Source organism: Panthera leo, chromosome A1, assembly GCF_018350215.1.
Source record: "Panthera leo isolate Ple1 chromosome A1, P.leo_Ple1_pat1.1, whole genome shotgun sequence".
Classification (NCBI taxonomy): Eukaryota; Metazoa; Chordata; class Mammalia; order Carnivora; family Felidae; genus Panthera; species Panthera leo.
Genome location: NC_056679.1, coordinates 4,244,155 through 4,260,835, shown reverse-complemented (window position 1 = coordinate 4,260,835; position 16,681 = coordinate 4,244,155). Strand labels below are relative to the sequence as shown.

Below are 16,681 nucleotides of genomic sequence, written 5' to 3'. Positions count from 1 at the left end.
AGACAGGAGGGTCTCTTGTCGTGTGGGACGACTTTCACTATCACTAATGGAATCAACGCTATCTGTTGGCCCAGTGGAATCTTCCCCTGCATGGGGGCCATTGTATATGCCCAACAGATGTTGACTACAGTGCAGTATTCATAAACTCTTGTCATATACTGTATATAATGTAACTGGCAATAAGGCGGCAGAGGAAAGGGTCTATATCTGCAGGCGCTTGACCTAGAATGAAGCAAAGCATTCCTACGCTTTCTCTTGTCTGGAAAAGCAAAGGACTGTTTATAGGTGCTTTGAAGTGGCAAAAAATAGACTAGTGCCAGTGGTGGGCGCCTTCCAAGCGTTCTGAAAAATCGCTGATTTCTGCCAAACACCGACGCCTGAGACCTACATCCGAGTGTGGGAGGTGATCACCCACAATCCCACAGCGAGAGAGAGAGAGGAACCATTGGCTCAGCTGTGATCATGTGTTGTTTGGAGTCGTATGTTACTTGTATTGCAAGACATCGCTCGTGTATCAAGTTAGAATTTATTAGAAATGTTTGCTTGTCTGGTAGAACACTCGCAGAACAAGTTACCCGCAATCCATGGTTTTACTTGCATATATATCTGTGGCACTTTTCATTTCAATACACTTCCTTGCTTCTACCTACGGGGCGAGTGAGTATTGATAATCCGACAACTGGATAGAAGGGATGGGTAGAGAATCCCTTTAGACAAAAGACCACGGCCCTGCGTGTTCACTGGCGTTCAGGGTGTAGAGCACCTCTTCTTAAACCCTGGGCATCCCAAGTTCCTACTCAATGATTTCAGATAGTCGGCACGCAGGAAGGCGATTTGTTTTGCAGAAGTACAAGGGACAGTGACATAACGAAAGTGTGTTAGGTGCGGACACAGCGTCTGTAATCCGCATAACATTAATTTGATGTGTGGTGTTATCCGCACTTCGCATCAATGGGACATAAAGCCTAGACCCTGAGGAGCTAACTCAGTGTTGCAAAGCTATTAAATGGCATTGTCAGGATTTGACCTTGACCCAGGCCGTTGTGTCTTCAAAGCCTTTGAGGGGCCCATTGCCGGCTCATAACACTCCACCCCCGTGCCCTTGAAGGTATAGATCTTGATACGCATTTTGTGGCCTCTTACTTTCGGCGAGTCGCGTTCACGTAACCTCTCCTTGCTGTGTAAATGTGACGGAGCCCCCCGCCATTTGTGTCGCCGTCTGAGACAGTGCCTCTGGAGGTTGGCTTCACTTGAGATGTGAGCGTCTTTTTGTTCCCAAGTAAATAACTTGTGGTAGACTCCTTCCAGGAAGTACACCAGCAATTCCACTTTTAGATGCTATCAACCGCACTACCTTCTAAAAAGAATGTAGATACTACTCTTTCAGCTCTTTTTAATTGCTTAATGGAAACGTTATAAAGGCTTCTTTAAAGATAGTCATTATGGATGGTGTTCGTAACATGCGGTTACAAACGTGCACTGTTGGCAGCGGGCTAAAGACAGGCTAGCAAAGCAGGTGTCGTTGCCCCAAAGCTCTTGATCTAGATTCTTAGCGTGACACCCGGAGGCTTCAAGCCTCAAGGGCTGAGCAAGTTAGGAGCCCTCAGTTAACCTCAGGCGGGACCGATATCGGGGTGCGCTGCTGCGTTTCCAGCTAGCAAGAATACTGATAAAAGGTAAATAATGATAGCAGTGGCACAGATTTAGAGCAGGTTTTAGGGGGGCAGTTGAAACTGGCATTTGCTAACCAACTCTTGTTTGAAATGCTGCCAGCGAGCGCAGAGACAGGAAGATGTCTCTTGGCTTAATTGGCTCGTTTCCTGCAAGATCGTTTTACAAGATACCTTCCAGTGTTTACTTGAGTGTTTTCGACTATCTCTAAGAGAAACTTTTTCCTTTTGCTGGTTATGGAACACTACTAATGACGAAACTTAGATCAAGGAACGATCAAGCCAAAACCTAATCTTCTCTTTTACTTACCGGTTTATGTTGACATTAAAGTTTTTTTGTTTTTTTTGTTTTGTTTTGTTTTTTTAAATATGGAATGATCCCTTTCATCCCAGAGTTCACATCGCAAATATTTGAATAAGATAATCGAGTTCTTTTTCTACCTCATCATACAAGGTAGGGAATGTCAAGTAACACATGTCTCACTTTCAGTCTTTTTCCGTACACAACTAAAGGTATGTTCAGTTTGAATAAGCTGTAGGGTCAGGAGGACACCTAAACTCCACTTATGTTTTCCCTTCAAGCAGTTTAAGAAAACAGAGCTTTAAAAAATTCTTGAAATCTTAAATCACACCCTCAAAATAATCGGAATTCCAGTGGCTCAGTCGGTTGAGCGTCCGACTTCGGCTCAGGTCGTGATCTCACAGCTCGTGGGTTCGAGCCCCGCGTCGGGCTCTGTGCCGACAGCTCGGAGCCTGGAGCCTGCTTCGGATTCTGTGTCTCCCTCTCTCTCTGCCCCTCCCCCTCTCATTCCCTCTCTCTCTGAAAAATAAATAAACCTTAAAAAAATTTTAAAAGAGCTTTAAAAAAATCCTTGAAGTCTTAAATCACACCCTCAAAATAATTGGAATTCTAGCACCCCGTTCCCCTGGGTCTTCCTTCTGATGCACATGCTTTTTCACGTTAGGATAGGAATGTCGTTAAAAGGCTGCAGGAGCCTCACATGCTGATTTTCCTAAGATAAGTAGTGCTTTATGTTGGACATTAACCAGTTCAGACTAATTTCTCCTGCTTTTACACTGTTGGAGTTGAGTGGACTGGAGAGAGTAGCAGTGGCAGCAACCACAGGAATGAGAGCGATAGCCGTAACTATACCCGTAACTACTTGCTAGAAACATCGGTGGGGAGATTTTGACGTGCCAGGTGCTGTGCTGAGCACGCTGTCCTGTGTCTCCCCCGCCCCCGCTTCACGCACTGAGCAGTCCTGTGGTGCTCCCCAAGTTTACTGCCCAAGGTCACAGCGTAGCACCTGGTGGAGGTGCGACTCCGGTTCGGGCGCCCGGACGGGTCTCGGAAGGACTGGTAGTCTCTTCCACTGATTTTTCAGGTCCTACCAGGAAGCTTCGGCTTGAGAAGTGGTTGTGTGCCTCTTCCACTGTGTTTTCCCGTTCGTTCTTTTGTAATGTTGGGCACAAATACACTGATGCTCAAGGAAGGTACCGTTGAGGTCTCGGGGTGAGATCCCCACCCCCCCCACCCCCCCCAGGGACAGTGGCGAAAGGTGACGTGTGCTAACCAGAGTCGGTGAGATATCAACTGGCTTGCGCGTAGCCAAATAAGATTTGTCGGGTGAGAACGCCCAGCAGGTTTTGGCGCTTCACCACACACTCATTGGCAGCAACCCTGTCTCCTTGCACAGCGTAACAGGGATAAAGGAGGGAAGCATGTCCTGGAAGCAGACTTAGAATTTAGTGGCTCCAGGATTATGACATAGTTGCAGTAATAGAGGTAAATGGCAAGCCTGGAATGGGAGCCAAGGAAACAGAATCCCTAATCTCTGGCTTGTTTGGCTGTTTACTCAACGTGGCCTCTGAAATAGCTGAGAGCTTTTTGGAAGAAAGAGCTGGAAGAGAAGAGAGCACCTGCGTTCTCAAGGCTAAGACCTCCCTTTTGTAAACGCACTGATTTTTGAAGAGGGTGTGTGTACGTTTAATATGTGGGTGTGTTTGTTTAAGGAAGACGTGGAGCTTCAAAAGGCAAAATGTTTTGTGACCCAGAAGCGTAATTGCAAATGGAATTATTCCATCTGACGATAAAGTGAAAAGAAACCAGTTTGTAAACACACCGCGTATGTGGGGCTCCAGCCGGATCGGCGTCTGTCCAGCAGGAAGCTCAGACCCTCTGCACCCGTCCAGTCAGCAGCCGCGTAGACAGAACCTCCCGTTTGACCAGAGACAGATATTAACCGAGCCGGGGAGGTCGGGGGGTGGGGGGGGAAGCATCGGGTTTTCTCAGTTCAAAGGAAGAAAGGAATTTCACTTTCTGGCTGATGTTCTGATGTTCCCAGGAACTGATCGGAGATAGTGGGAATCCACCTTTAGAGAAAGGTGTGGGTAACCACAGCCTTGTAGCAGAGAAAAACTTCAAAGTGCACAAGGTGAGCAGTGCGGTTGCCCTAGGCTTGGGAGAGCCAGATCTGGAATTAGAGTTCTGATCTCATAAAATTCACTTCAGGCTTTTCAAACTGCCAGGCCAGCCTTTGTACTGTAATTCTTCATCAGACGGAGCTGCGTTTGGTACATGTGATGATTTCAGCACACACGAAAGACAGCCATTTACTGTTATGATGGCTTTTTTAGAACGGACGGTGGTGTTGGGAATACACAGACCGGCCTTTTCCCTCGTTCTCAGATCTGGAGGGCTCAGCTGCCTGTCGGCACGTCCTGCTTATTGTTGTGTTTGCCAACAGAGCCCCGAGGTGGCAGGGCCACCTGACCATCCGGGGGAATCAAAGGCTCTATCTTAGTACGTTGGGCCCTCTTCCTCACTGTTTTTTAAATTAGGGTAAAGTATATACAATATAAAATTTACCGTTTTAGCCATTTTTAAATATGCATTTCAGTGGGCATTCACAATGTCCTATATTCCCGATCCTGTAACCATCACCCCTGTCCATTTCCAGAACTTTCCCATCATCCCGGTGATCTCTTCTTAACCAACTGAACAACCCAGGCACCCCTACCGGTGATCTCTTCTTGGCAAACCTTTTCTCACAGCTCCTAATAAGGGTTTTCATTGCATCTTTTGTTTCCCTCTTTTTAGTTTTCTTCATTTAGCCGAGAAACAGTTATCTCCTAAAAAGCAGATATGGCAAAAAGTAGAAAAAAGTAGACCAAGTTGGGTAACTCGCTTGGGACTGTGAGTTTGATGAGCTTATCCTAAATTCTTAATCACAGACCAATGTTTTGGAATTCACCTTGTGCAAATAAGTAAGTAAGCAACCTCATTCTTCAGTTCACTGAACTGGGAAGTAGGTCTTTATAAACCTTTGGATCTGGTTGTTATTGTTACCAATTACGGAGCATTTTCTGTCGGAAACGCGCTATCTTATTTAATTCTTGCAACAGTCTAGCAAAGAAGGTGACATTCTGTCAGGTTTATGATTTTCAAACATTATATTCCACTCTAACATTTTACCTTTACTTCCGATTGCTCTGAGCAGAAACGAGGTATGGAAAGTTAAGGGACTGGTCTAAGGTCCCTTACCCAGTTGGTTAATTCAGGTGGTCACTCACCAAACCCTTACTTTAACCATCAGGATATAGTACCTTGTTTAGAGGCTTCGGAAGTTTTGTTTAGAAAAGGAAGAATTTATCTTTCCTCTCTGTCTCCCCTGGGCATCCCTGCAAAGGAGAACCTTGGTATAGTCAGAAGAGGAGAATTACACTGAAACGTTAAGTTATGGAACGCTATGCCAAGACAGATAATGGTCCATTCAGCCTAAAATCCTCACCTGCACCTGCACATTGCCCTCGAGGTTGTTTATCAGACCACATGGTAGTTACCTGGCTGGTTTTTACAGAGTGGGCTGTGTTCCCAGGAGGGGTTCCCCAGCACATTCCCTTTTGGGGGCCTACGGCTTGTCTTGGTCCACCAGCCTGACCCCTAAATAAATGGTACCCGTAGGCCCTAACTGTAAACTTGACTGATACAATTTAAGCCAAATACCAGTGTCTGAAAGGTCAGAATATGATTGCCTTTTAGCTTTGATTTTCAAAGAACTGAGGAGTTCTTTTTCCCTGGCTATCTTGGGCTCTGAACCCGTGGCCAGTCCGATAAGTGTCGGGCTTACCTCCACCTGGCCCCCGAATATGGACCACCCAGGCCTCATCTCTCCTGGCCAGCCTCGGACAACAGCCAATCCTCGAACTTTCGTTGCACCTTTGAAACCCACAAACGTAAAGGCGATTTTTTCCCTTGATTGTACAGGGAGAGAACCCGCTTCAGGAGGACCCAAACACTCCTGAGACAATCCTACCTGCTTCTTAGACCCCCTTTACGCCTCCCAGCACACCTGGCCAGGACTGTGAGACAGTGGGACGCTTGTCTCTCCTCCTTGGCCAGGAAGACTCTCCTTTCCTCCCCAGTGAACTTGGAGAGAGGAAATCCGACATAAAGCTTGCTGTGTATCCCTCAGACTTTCTGAATCTGAGGAAAGACAGACTTATTTAAATGTGCAAAAAAAAACAAAAACAAAAACAAAAACCAAACAACCCTGCCTCTAGTCCAAGCCCTGGGTCTGGAAAGTTGGTCCTTAATCAAACAAAAATAGCAGTGTCCCCCAGGCATCCCTAAATTCCTTTTAATAACTTGTGAACTGATCTTCTTATCAAGTAGGAATCTTCTTGAAAAACTAGTACCCACTCAGGCTTACCAAAGCAGAATTTTTTTTGGAATACTGTGCAGGTGGCCACAGAATCAAAGGGGGAAGTCACAGCAGAGCTCAGAAGGTGCAGTTTCCGGGGTCTCGGGAGAAGGAACGACATGGTCCCAGGGGGCTTTCGCCACGATGAGCCCGTGACTCAATCACTCCCGCCTTTGCGCCGACTCTGTCTGTACCTTATATACACGTTTGTTCTACGTTCACTATTACGTATCTCCGTGGTTTTCTCCCCAGATAATGAACTTGTCAAGAACAGCAATCGTGTCCCACTCGTATCCGTGTGCCTAGTGTCTCTAGCACACAGGTACTCGGAGCATTTAATTTTTGGTAAATGTTTGCACAGACTTTCCGTCTTGAGTAGGACGCCTGCTCCCTGCCGTGGGGCGTGGAACATCCAGGCCGGGGTGTCCTTTCCGAACCCCTTCAAGGAGGGAGCTTGTCAAGTCTATGGGGAGTCGACCTCACCAACATCCAGCTCTCCCCTCCACCATCCCCCCCCCTCCCCGAGTCACCCTAGGAGGACCCCATTTTTACAGAATTCGTGACATTCCGGCCAACCCCGAACTCCTGTATGGACCTCCCTGTCTTTTCCCTGGAGAAGGCGCCCCTGCTGGGCCCTCTGGGCTCCTGTCCGCGGAGGACAGTTCTCAAGGACAGAACCGATTGCGGTTCTCAAGCTCCGAATGGTCAGAATCGCTACGTGAAGGGAGCCTCGGAGGTTTGTTCTGAGCCGTCCTCACCAGAGAGTCAGTCACCGAGAACCGCCAAGCGCTGTCTCCCAGGGAGCTGCTAGGGATCAGAGTACACTCCGCTTCGTTTCCTAAAACAAGAACCCTGCCTCCCGCCTCCGAAGCTCGCCGCCCGTCTGGGACCCCTCCCAGCCAGGCCAGTCCGGCGCACCCCCCTCCCACCGCGCCACGGCTCCCCTCGGCTTCCTTCCCGCCTCCTCCGCCCCCAGATTTTCAGACCATTTTCACACCAAGTCCACTGGATCCTTTCAGGGGCCTGTCCAGCCAGCTGTGTCCTCTCTCTTGAGGCCTGGCAGTCATAACTTTGAACGGCGTCCCAAGCCAATCCTGCTTTCGTTTCCTATTTCACTTGAGAAACAAATATTGTTTTCTAGGTTAGCTGAATAGACCAGGAATACGTCTCCCTTGCCCCGTCCTGTGCGAGTTAGAGTTGCCAACGGAGAGAAACCCGATCGCATTTTCCACTTTCCTCAGCTTCCACATGTCCATCTGGGCCGCGGCGCTCACGCTTCATCGGAATCACTGCCTGCCAAGCTCCCTCCCGCTTCCCGATTCAGTAGGTCTGGGGTTGAGACCAAACACTTGTATTTCTAGCAGGTTCCCGGGTAATACCCGTGATGTTTGTCTGAGAACTACGCCGTTTTATATTCCTATAAAACAGATTCCTAGTCATTTTTATACATAGTGTATATACTATACCTTCCTAATAAGTAACTGTGTGATCTTTTTGCCTGCCTTCAGTTGACTTTAGGCACTCAGATACACAGTGAGAGAGTGAATAAGCGAATGACTGAAAGAAAAAAACTTCACAAAGATTTTTTTTTTTTTTAGTGTTTATTTCTGAGAGAGACAGAGCACGAGCGGGGAAGAGGCAGAGAGAGAGGGAGACACAGAATCTGAAACAGGCTCCACGCTCTGAGCCGTCAGCACAGAGCCCGACGCGGGGCTCGAACTCAAGAACCGCGAGATCATGACCTGAGCTGAAGTCGGACGCCCAACTGACTGAGCCACCCAACTGCCCCTACAAAGATCTTATTTATAGTTACTTCAGTCACCCTGCTTTGCGTTCACTAAACTTTGGTCATACTCAGCCACAGCTTTATTTGGGCACCCTTGGTTGGTGTTAAGCAAGATGTGAAATAGACCCAAAGAGGAGGCGTTAACTCTTCCAAGGTTCAGAATAATTCTAGGGGTGCCTGGATGGCTCAGTCATTTAAGCATCTGGCTCTTTATTTTGCCTCAGGGCATGATCCCAGGGTCATGGGATCGAGCCCCGTGTTGGGGGCTCAATGTATATATACAGTGGTTTCAAGTGCCCCTTGAATTTCCCGTGTTCCCGAGAAACACAGTAATTTCCCATGTTCCCGGGGCACTTAGTAAAGGGGACCATAACAAGATTCCCTCTTTGCCAGGTTGTCTTAGAGGCAAAATCGACATGCCGACCAGTTGCCCTGTCATTTTTTTTCAAATAACTGTATTACTTGGACATCCAGATGGGCACTCAAGAGGTTAAAGAGTTCCTGCCAAGAATATGTTGATATTTAAATAATGGCCTGGTTAGATTATGTATTATACATTACAAACTAACAGGGCGTAAACCGGCAGCTTCGTACACGCACTGAACTCATCTTGGAACTGACAGAATTTGTTCTCGGTAAAAGCGTAGAAATATGCAGAGCTGGGAGCCCCTTAAACATGTAAGGGCTTCTGTTTGCAAGGAGTTACCACAGATACTTGGAGGCCACCCAGAAGACGTCCTTAAGCGCAGAACTCCTAGGCACTTCCTTCTGCCAGTGTCATGCCTCGAACTGCAGCAGCAGCGGCCAAGCACGGCCGAGCTTCGGGTCCCGGTCACGGCCGGGCAAAGCCACGTTCCCCGTACGGCCTTTTCAGTAGAGCCTGCTCCCAGGGTCCTCTGCACTCCACCGCCACGGACAGTTAAGTAGCTGTGACTGTTTGCAAAGGGTAAACTGTGGCACCAGAACCGAGTTGCCCAAAAGACAATGGACGTTTTGGCTCTGTCTTCAAGGCAGCGAGGGGACAATTAATAGGTTGGGTCCGTATAGCCGTGGTGGCATCAGGCAGCTATCAGACTCCCCCCACCCGTCCAGAATGTCCCCACACATTCGGGTTTTGTCGTATCCGGGATGCCGGTATTTAAGTGTGGAGCTTTTGAGAATGTGTTGTTTTACAAAAGTCCAGGGCACGAGACAGTATATCCCCGTGCTCCGAGAGCGTGGGCTCTGGCACCAGGCTTCCAGGGTTCAACAACAACAAAAAAGTAAGAATCGTGTGATCTCTCTTTGCTCTGCTTTATTAGCAAGGTAGGTTCCTCACAGATGTGCTTTAAGGTTCAGATGAGTTGATACTCTTAGCGAGGTGCCTGGCTCATAGTAAATGATCGGCAGATACCTGCTGTTAGCACTTTGTTTTCTGATGAACCCCTTCTCGACCAGCCGTGTGTGGGGTCAGGTCCTCATGCCTGCTGTCCTCACCCTCGCTTATTTCCAGCTCTGTGCCAACAGGCACTGGAAAGAATAGCACAGAGTACAATTTGGAAACCCCCACTGCCTCAAGAGTCAGTCTTGGAATCCTTTTGATATCATAATTTATTTTAGTCGGGCCCAGAATAATTGCAAGGTTATGAAACATGCTAGTTGGAGCGGAGCGGTCGAGACGAAAATGTCCTGGCTTGCACCGACTTTTATTAGCCCATTTGCCCCTCAGGTAAAATGAGGAGAAAAATAAATTAAATCATCATTCTTCAGCTACTCATTATGTATTGTCTCTTCCTCTAGGACAGATGAAAGTCAACTCCCTCTTTTCCTTTTTATGAACTGATATGTGCGGAGTCTGTCCTAATGCAACTTTGTCTTTCTCACATGGCTGTCAACACTTCCCTCTTTTTAGTTGTGAGGTTTCAGTCTTCTTTTGGCAAAATCCGTCTGTCCCTCCCCCCCCCCCCCCGCCCCCCACTGCCCCCAGTTTAGGTAACTTCCACAGTGAAACACGTTTGGAAATTCCACTCAGGGACTGAACAGCTCCATCCTGGCTCCCAGGGGCTCCCAAGAGACCGCGGGTCTAATCATCACCCTTTAAGATTACGACTTGAAGACAAGGAGGACGTCTTTGTCAGCTTTTTAAAAAATCAAAGAGTTCCTGGAACGTTTTGGACCATACACACATATGAAAGCTAATTTCAATTTGTCTTATTTAAGGAACTGCCTGCAAACGTTGCATTTTTCTTTTAATTCTCTGTGTAGAAGCTAGTTCATGTCGACACTTGCCAAACATTTAAATCTAATTAAAGCAAGGATACCATCACGATATGCCAAGAGAATTCTTGCCTCAGGACTATTCTTTATCCCAGTGAGTCCTGATTTCCTCTTCTGGGGACCTTCGTCTTTAGCAGTCACATGACATACAAAAATGACCAAACCACTTCTGACCAGATTTTATTTAAAAATGCCATGAGCGTGTATGTTTTTGTTTTGCTGTCGCTATAATTGCCATTCCCTGAGACGCAGGCACGGTGGAGGATGGGAGACTGGAGAAGGACATGTGCTAGCTAGGTCCATGTCCCGCGAAGGACAGAGCAAGGTCATATTTATATTGGCAGTTGGTCGAGTTAAAATGAACCACTTCAAAGGGACAGGAGGCTATGCTTAACTGAATAGGTTGGCTCTGAATAACTGGGTTTTACCTTCTGACAGGCCCAGGCATTTAATTATAAATGACCAGTCATTTAATTATAGAATGTTTCACATACTAAAGGGAAGAAAAGGGTGTAATAGGTTAACACATTTGATTGAGAGCCACGTTTAGATGTTTTCCCTACAGCTGTTCTCTGCATTAAGAAACTTGGCGCGTAGAAAGTGCCCGAAACCTGATTTATTAATCAGATTGCTTCTACTTAAGCAATAACCTACATCTAAAGATCTAATGTGAAATGGGCTGCTTTAGCAACCATCGAAGACTCCACCATTTCCATCCTTAGTGACACGGCTGGGTCAGAGGAAAGGCCTTCTTTCACCCGTAGAGATTATTTGACTGTGAAAGGAAAACTATGTTTTGAATTTTGTTTTGTAAATAAAGACAAAGCAATGAACTTCCCCCTCAGTAGCTTCTCCTTGTTTCTCAGATATTTCCTGGGTGAAGATAGTAGAATTGAACTGGGATGAGGATGAGAATATTTTGATCTGCAGTTGAAAACATTACAACATTCTTATTTTCTTAACTACTGCAGGTCTAGTCCGTGGCTTACGAGTATGTGTTTGGCACGACTGTTTTTATGTCCGCCACACAAGCCAGTCCTTGGGCAGTTTCCCACGTGGCCGCTCCCCCTGATGGGAATGACCATGGCCATGTGTCCCGTCCTGGACCCGCCCCCGAACTCTCTGTTCTCACGGCTGACTGAGGCCTGATGGCTCCCCCGCCCCCCAACCCGGCACCTAAATGTGACAAGCTGTTGGCTTTCCTCTCACGCTCTGGCCCAGTTACCTTCTCATCCTGGTCACTGTCGTTCCAAGCCCTAGAGTCTTCATAAAACATGTCTCCCGGAGCCTCCACCCTTCCTCCAAGACCCCAGCAGACCACCTAGTGGTCAGTATACATTCTTTTCCTTTTCCCACCTTCGTGCCTTCCTACATCGTCCTCTCCACCTAGAAGGGTCTAATTTGACCCTGACCCTTCCCTGTCCTTCAAGTTTCCACTCAGATCCCATCCCTCCACAAAGCCATCTGAATCTCTCCATCAGAATTCATCTTCCTTCCCCTCTTCTCCCACCAACTGCACTTTGTATGCTGTTAACATCCACAGTTGACTTTTTCCCAAACGTTTTGTGTTGAAAATTTTCATTCAGAAAAGCTGAATGAAAAGAACAGTAAACATTCATGTACTTGCCACTTAGATTCTACAATGAACATTTTATTGTCTTTGTCACACATCCAACCATCCATTCCTCTATCCACCCCTCAAGCCATCATGTGTATATAATATATATAATTTTTCAAAGCAAGTATCAGACAGTAGTACATTTTGCCCTAGACACTATTATATGCCTATTTCTCTTTTTTAGGTAATATTTATAGACAGTGAAATGCATACATCTTTAATGTACCGTTTAATGAATTCTGAGGCATATATACGCTTAATAATGATGATCACTGGCCATCTATAGAACATGACCATCACACCAGAGAGCTGGCTTGTGTCCCTTCTCAGTCAGTTGTCCTCTCCACGCCCATAAGCAACAGCTCTTCTGATGTTTTTTCACCAGAGACTCCTTTGGCCCACCTTTGAACTTCCTGTGAATAAAATCCAACAGGATGCACTCCTTCGTGGAAGGCTTTTGACATTCAGCCATGTTGTTGTTTCACTCATCAGTGGGTTGTTGTTCTTGTTACTGAGTGGTATTCCACTTTCCAAATATACAGTGTTTGTTTATCCATGTCCTGTCGATGGAAACTTGTGTCGTTTCCAGTTGGGGGTTGTAAAATCCTTTTTTGTTGACATGCCTTCATTTCCCCTGGGTAAATACCTGGGAGGCAATGGCTGGGTCGTGGGGTACGTGTGTGCGAATCTTAGAAGAGACTTCCAGATCTTTTTCTAAAGTGGTTGTACCACTTCACCCCTCCGTCACTGATATGTGACAATGCAGGCTGGCCCACAGCCTTGCCTACGTTTGGTCTTTGGAATTTTAGCCATTCTGGTGGTTGTGTTCTTTAGTTTTCTCTCCCCAGATGACAATGATGACATGTCTTCTCAGTGCCTGTTGTGTTTATTTGCTTGTCTTCTTTTGTGAAAGGTCTACTCAAACCTGTTGTCCCTTTTAAAATTTTTTAAATGCCTTTTTTTAAAGAGTGTTTGTTTATTTAATGTTTATTTTTTATTTGTGAGAGAGCGCATGTGCGCATGGGGGGGGAGGGACAAAGAAAGGGGGAGACAGAGGATTCGAAGTGGGCTTTGCACTGACAGCAGAGAGTCTGATGTGGGGCTCAAACCCACGAATTGCAAGATCATGGCCTGAGGCAAAGCTCTATTTAGGAGTTCTCCAAAATAGGAGAATCTGGAGGAATTTTAACCGACTGAGCCACCCAGCCGCCCCTAAATGTTTATTTATTTCCTTGAGAAAGAGAGTGCCCACGAGTCAGGGGAGAGGTAGAGAGAGTGGAGAGAGTCCTAAACAGGCTCCCTGCTGTCACCATGAGCCTGACATGGGGCTCCATAGCACGAACCAGGAGATCATGACCTAAGCCGAAATCAATAGACACACAACTGACTGAGCCACCCAGGTGCCTTTTAAAAATACTTTCTATAAGTTGAAGGAGTCCTTTATATATTCTGGATACCAATCCATTATGAGATATATATTATGTTGAGTGTTTTCCCCTATTCTGTCATTTACCTATTCATTTCCTTAATGGTTTCTTTTAAAAAATAGAAGTTTGTTGTTGTGGTTGTTTTTGATGAGATCTAGCATATCATTTTTTTTCTTCTATGGTTATTGTTACTTTCTTGTCTAAGAAACCTTTGCCTACCTCAAAGTCACAAAGGTATTTTCTTCTACACCCTTCATAATTTTAGCTTTCACACTTAGTCATATTGTGACTTAGCCTGCTTGTCTTTGAATGCTCGTGACCTGGCCTCATCCTTTACACACAGTAAATACTCAAGACATCTTAATTGAATTGCATTAAAGACTGAGATGATAATAGAGGACTCTGTCAATCTTTTAATGTCTCTGTGTTGGAATGAGTTTTATGGGATCCACCCCCAAATTAAAGGCCAGTGTATAGAGCCCTGCTCAACCCTTGAGTTAGCCAAGAATTATCTGCCAAGAATACTGGTCAAAACAACAACGTTGATTGCTTGAATCTTGGCTTCTTTGAGAGTGAAGAGTGGCGATAAATTTAGCTTTTTACCGAATTGTTAAGACATGCTAGACACGATGCCTCCTTGTTTTCTATTACATCTTCTTGTTTTATCTTTGTAGCCACCTCAAATGTTAAATGACGAAATCTGAGTACCAGATATTTTAAGTGATTCCTCATTATACAGTTAGAAAGTTGCAAATCTAGGAGTTCTCCAAAATAGGAAAATCTGGAGGGAAGCCAATAACTTGACTCTGATATGAGATTTCTACAAAAGAATTACACTTGATTGATTTTAAAGTGTATAGAACCTGACAGTAAAACTTGATAAGCAAATAAACGTATTAAGTTCTGAACCAATGCACTCAAAGATAACTAACAATTCAGTCTTCTAACATCACTCTAAGTATATAGTAATATGTGCAATATAAAAACTCTTGGGAGGGGCGCCTGGGTGGCTCAGTCGGTTGAGTGTCCGACTCGGCTCAGATCATGGTCTCGCGGTTCATGAGTTTGGGCCCCGTTTCAGGCTCTGTGCTAACAAACAGCTCAGAGCCTGGAGCCTCCTTCGGATTCTGTGTGTGTGTGTCTCTCTCTCCCCCTCCCCTGCTCATGCTCTGCCACTCTCTGTCTCTCAAAAATAAATAATGTTAAAAAAATTTTTTTTTAAACTCTGGGGAAACCTATTTGGTCCTAAATCTCTATTCTAACTGCTGATTAGATAGTAAAGATATATTAAAATCATAAATAGCTTCAGGACCCACATACTGACCATGAATTTTTTTTTACTTATGACTTTTTGTAATGTTCACATAGGTCATAGAGCCAAGCTCTCATTTCAAAAAGCCAGAATGTTCCCCTAGTGTAGAGTGTCTTTGTTCCTCTTTACTGTCTGCAGGTGGGTGTGCTGGCTGATCTTTTCTTTGTTTGCAGGTATGCTTCAGAAATGTCCTTCTATTGACGACTTTGTAAGTGCCCTTGTTTCTGACTTGGATCCGGACTTCGAAACTTTCCTCATGGATTCTGAGTGATGGAAGCACCTTGGATCTTTTAAATCAAGGCCATTGTAGAGATGAACTTTGCTGTAAATGTTACAGCTGTGAACTCTCGTTTCTGATTTCAGTATTCACTTCTGTAATAACTTCTGAAAAAGCTTAAATGGATGGAACTGGGAATAAATAATTTGTTTTAATTATTCTGGCTTTTAGCCTGTTTGGCAGATTTTTGAACATATGGAAATCTACTCAATGAGCTAATAAAAACTAGAGCCTAGCGTTGTTAAATGCAAAGTATGGGCATTTCCTTAATCCAGCCAGTCTCCTGTTGAACTTTTCCCCTTGCATTGATCTCTAATTGGTTCAATTAGAGACTTAATTAAAAGCAAACTTATTTTAGTTTGAAACAGTCTTTAGAAAAGTTATACATGTAGTTCTTTTGAGTGATTACCACTTGAAAATGCACGTGGAGTAATTATGGTTTCCAAAGTACTTGTAGTTGACTGCACTGGGTTCGTCTGAGGGCTTGGGCACTGCACAGGTGGACTCAGGACAGAGAGGACTTGAACTCCTGCTTCTCTGGCTTGATTATGAAGGTACAAAGGGAAGTGCAATCAACCAGCAATGTGCCAAGATCCAGCAACTGGTAAACAAGGAAAGTGGGATTCAGGCCACGTCTGCCTTCATCCTGAACCCATCTGCTTTGCATCCTTGCATATTGTATCACTGCCTGTTAATAGTAGGAGAGAAATTCTTCAGTGGGTTTTTCCTACCATCAAAGTCAAGAATTTAATTATAGACTTGAGCTTAAAATGGCATCCGCTAACACCCTCTTCTGCTTCTCACTAAATGACCAAAGATGATGCAAACGGCAAGATTTAAAATTCCCACAGCTAGAACACATGTCCAGCCTATTCGTAGGATCTGGAGGAATTTCTACAAGCTCAGAAACAGATGAGACCGGATGAAGAAATGTCAGTGGCCCACGCGTCCCGGATCCCCCTGGGCGCGAGGCTGACAGACCTTCCCTTCTGCCCCCACCTCCTGCTCGCGCTGAGAAACCCGAAGTGTGCACCTGCCAGAAGGCAGAGCCACTGGCCTACCACCAGGGCGGGACGCTTACATTGGCCAGGGTGCTGCCATTTATCGCTTTTCCACCTCCTCCCCATTGGAATCTCTCCGTCTGCGAACACTTGGAAACTGCATCTCACAGCGAATACTTGGGCAGGAAGCAGGGAATAGGGCAAGCCTGCCAGGGGAGCCGTCTCCATACCCAGAACAACACTGGGGAAGGGTGGGCTAGGCTTGGCGGGGTGATGGCCACAGGAAGAGCCCCGATCCTGGTGCCCAGGGAGGAATGCAGCTGTGTCCGAGCTCCACCCCATTTATTCAGTCTCTGAGCCAAGGAAAGGAAAGATCTTACCGGACAAACTCGCAGTACACAAACGCTAACTCCGTTCTGGGAATGGACTTGAAGACACTGACATCAACCCGCCGGTCAGAAACGAAGCCTCTGGGTCTTTTCCTTGCCGAAGGCGAGGGAGGAGGAGACTCTGTGTGGAGCCTCTGTACAAACAGAAGAAAAAGGAAAGGGAAAGACTACCTGGAAGGTAATAACTTGGAAAATTATTTTTTAAACTTTTTTTAATGTTTATATATTTTTGAGAGAGAGCA

General features: G+C 45.8%; 1 protein-coding gene across 3 annotated transcripts in view; it reads left to right on the top strand.

The window, feature by feature from the left end:
- The window catches only part of LOC122215613 (mitochondrial intermediate peptidase), a 163,413-nt gene extending 148,206 nt beyond the window's left edge, over nucleotides 1-15,207 (top strand). For 2 of the 3 annotated variants that reach the window (XM_042931418.1, XM_042931156.1), the window contains one exon: nucleotides 14,946-15,207. In XM_042931418.1, the coding sequence (XP_042787352.1) occupies nucleotides 14,946-14,984 (39 nt within the window). In that variant the 3' untranslated portion in view covers nucleotides 14,985-15,207. Of the gene's footprint in view, nucleotides 1-7,514; nucleotides 7,697-14,945 lie in introns of all 3 variants that reach the window. The other variant, XR_006200489.1, reaches the window with a different exon arrangement.
- The last annotated feature ends 1,474 nt before the right edge of the window (nucleotides 15,208-16,681 follow it).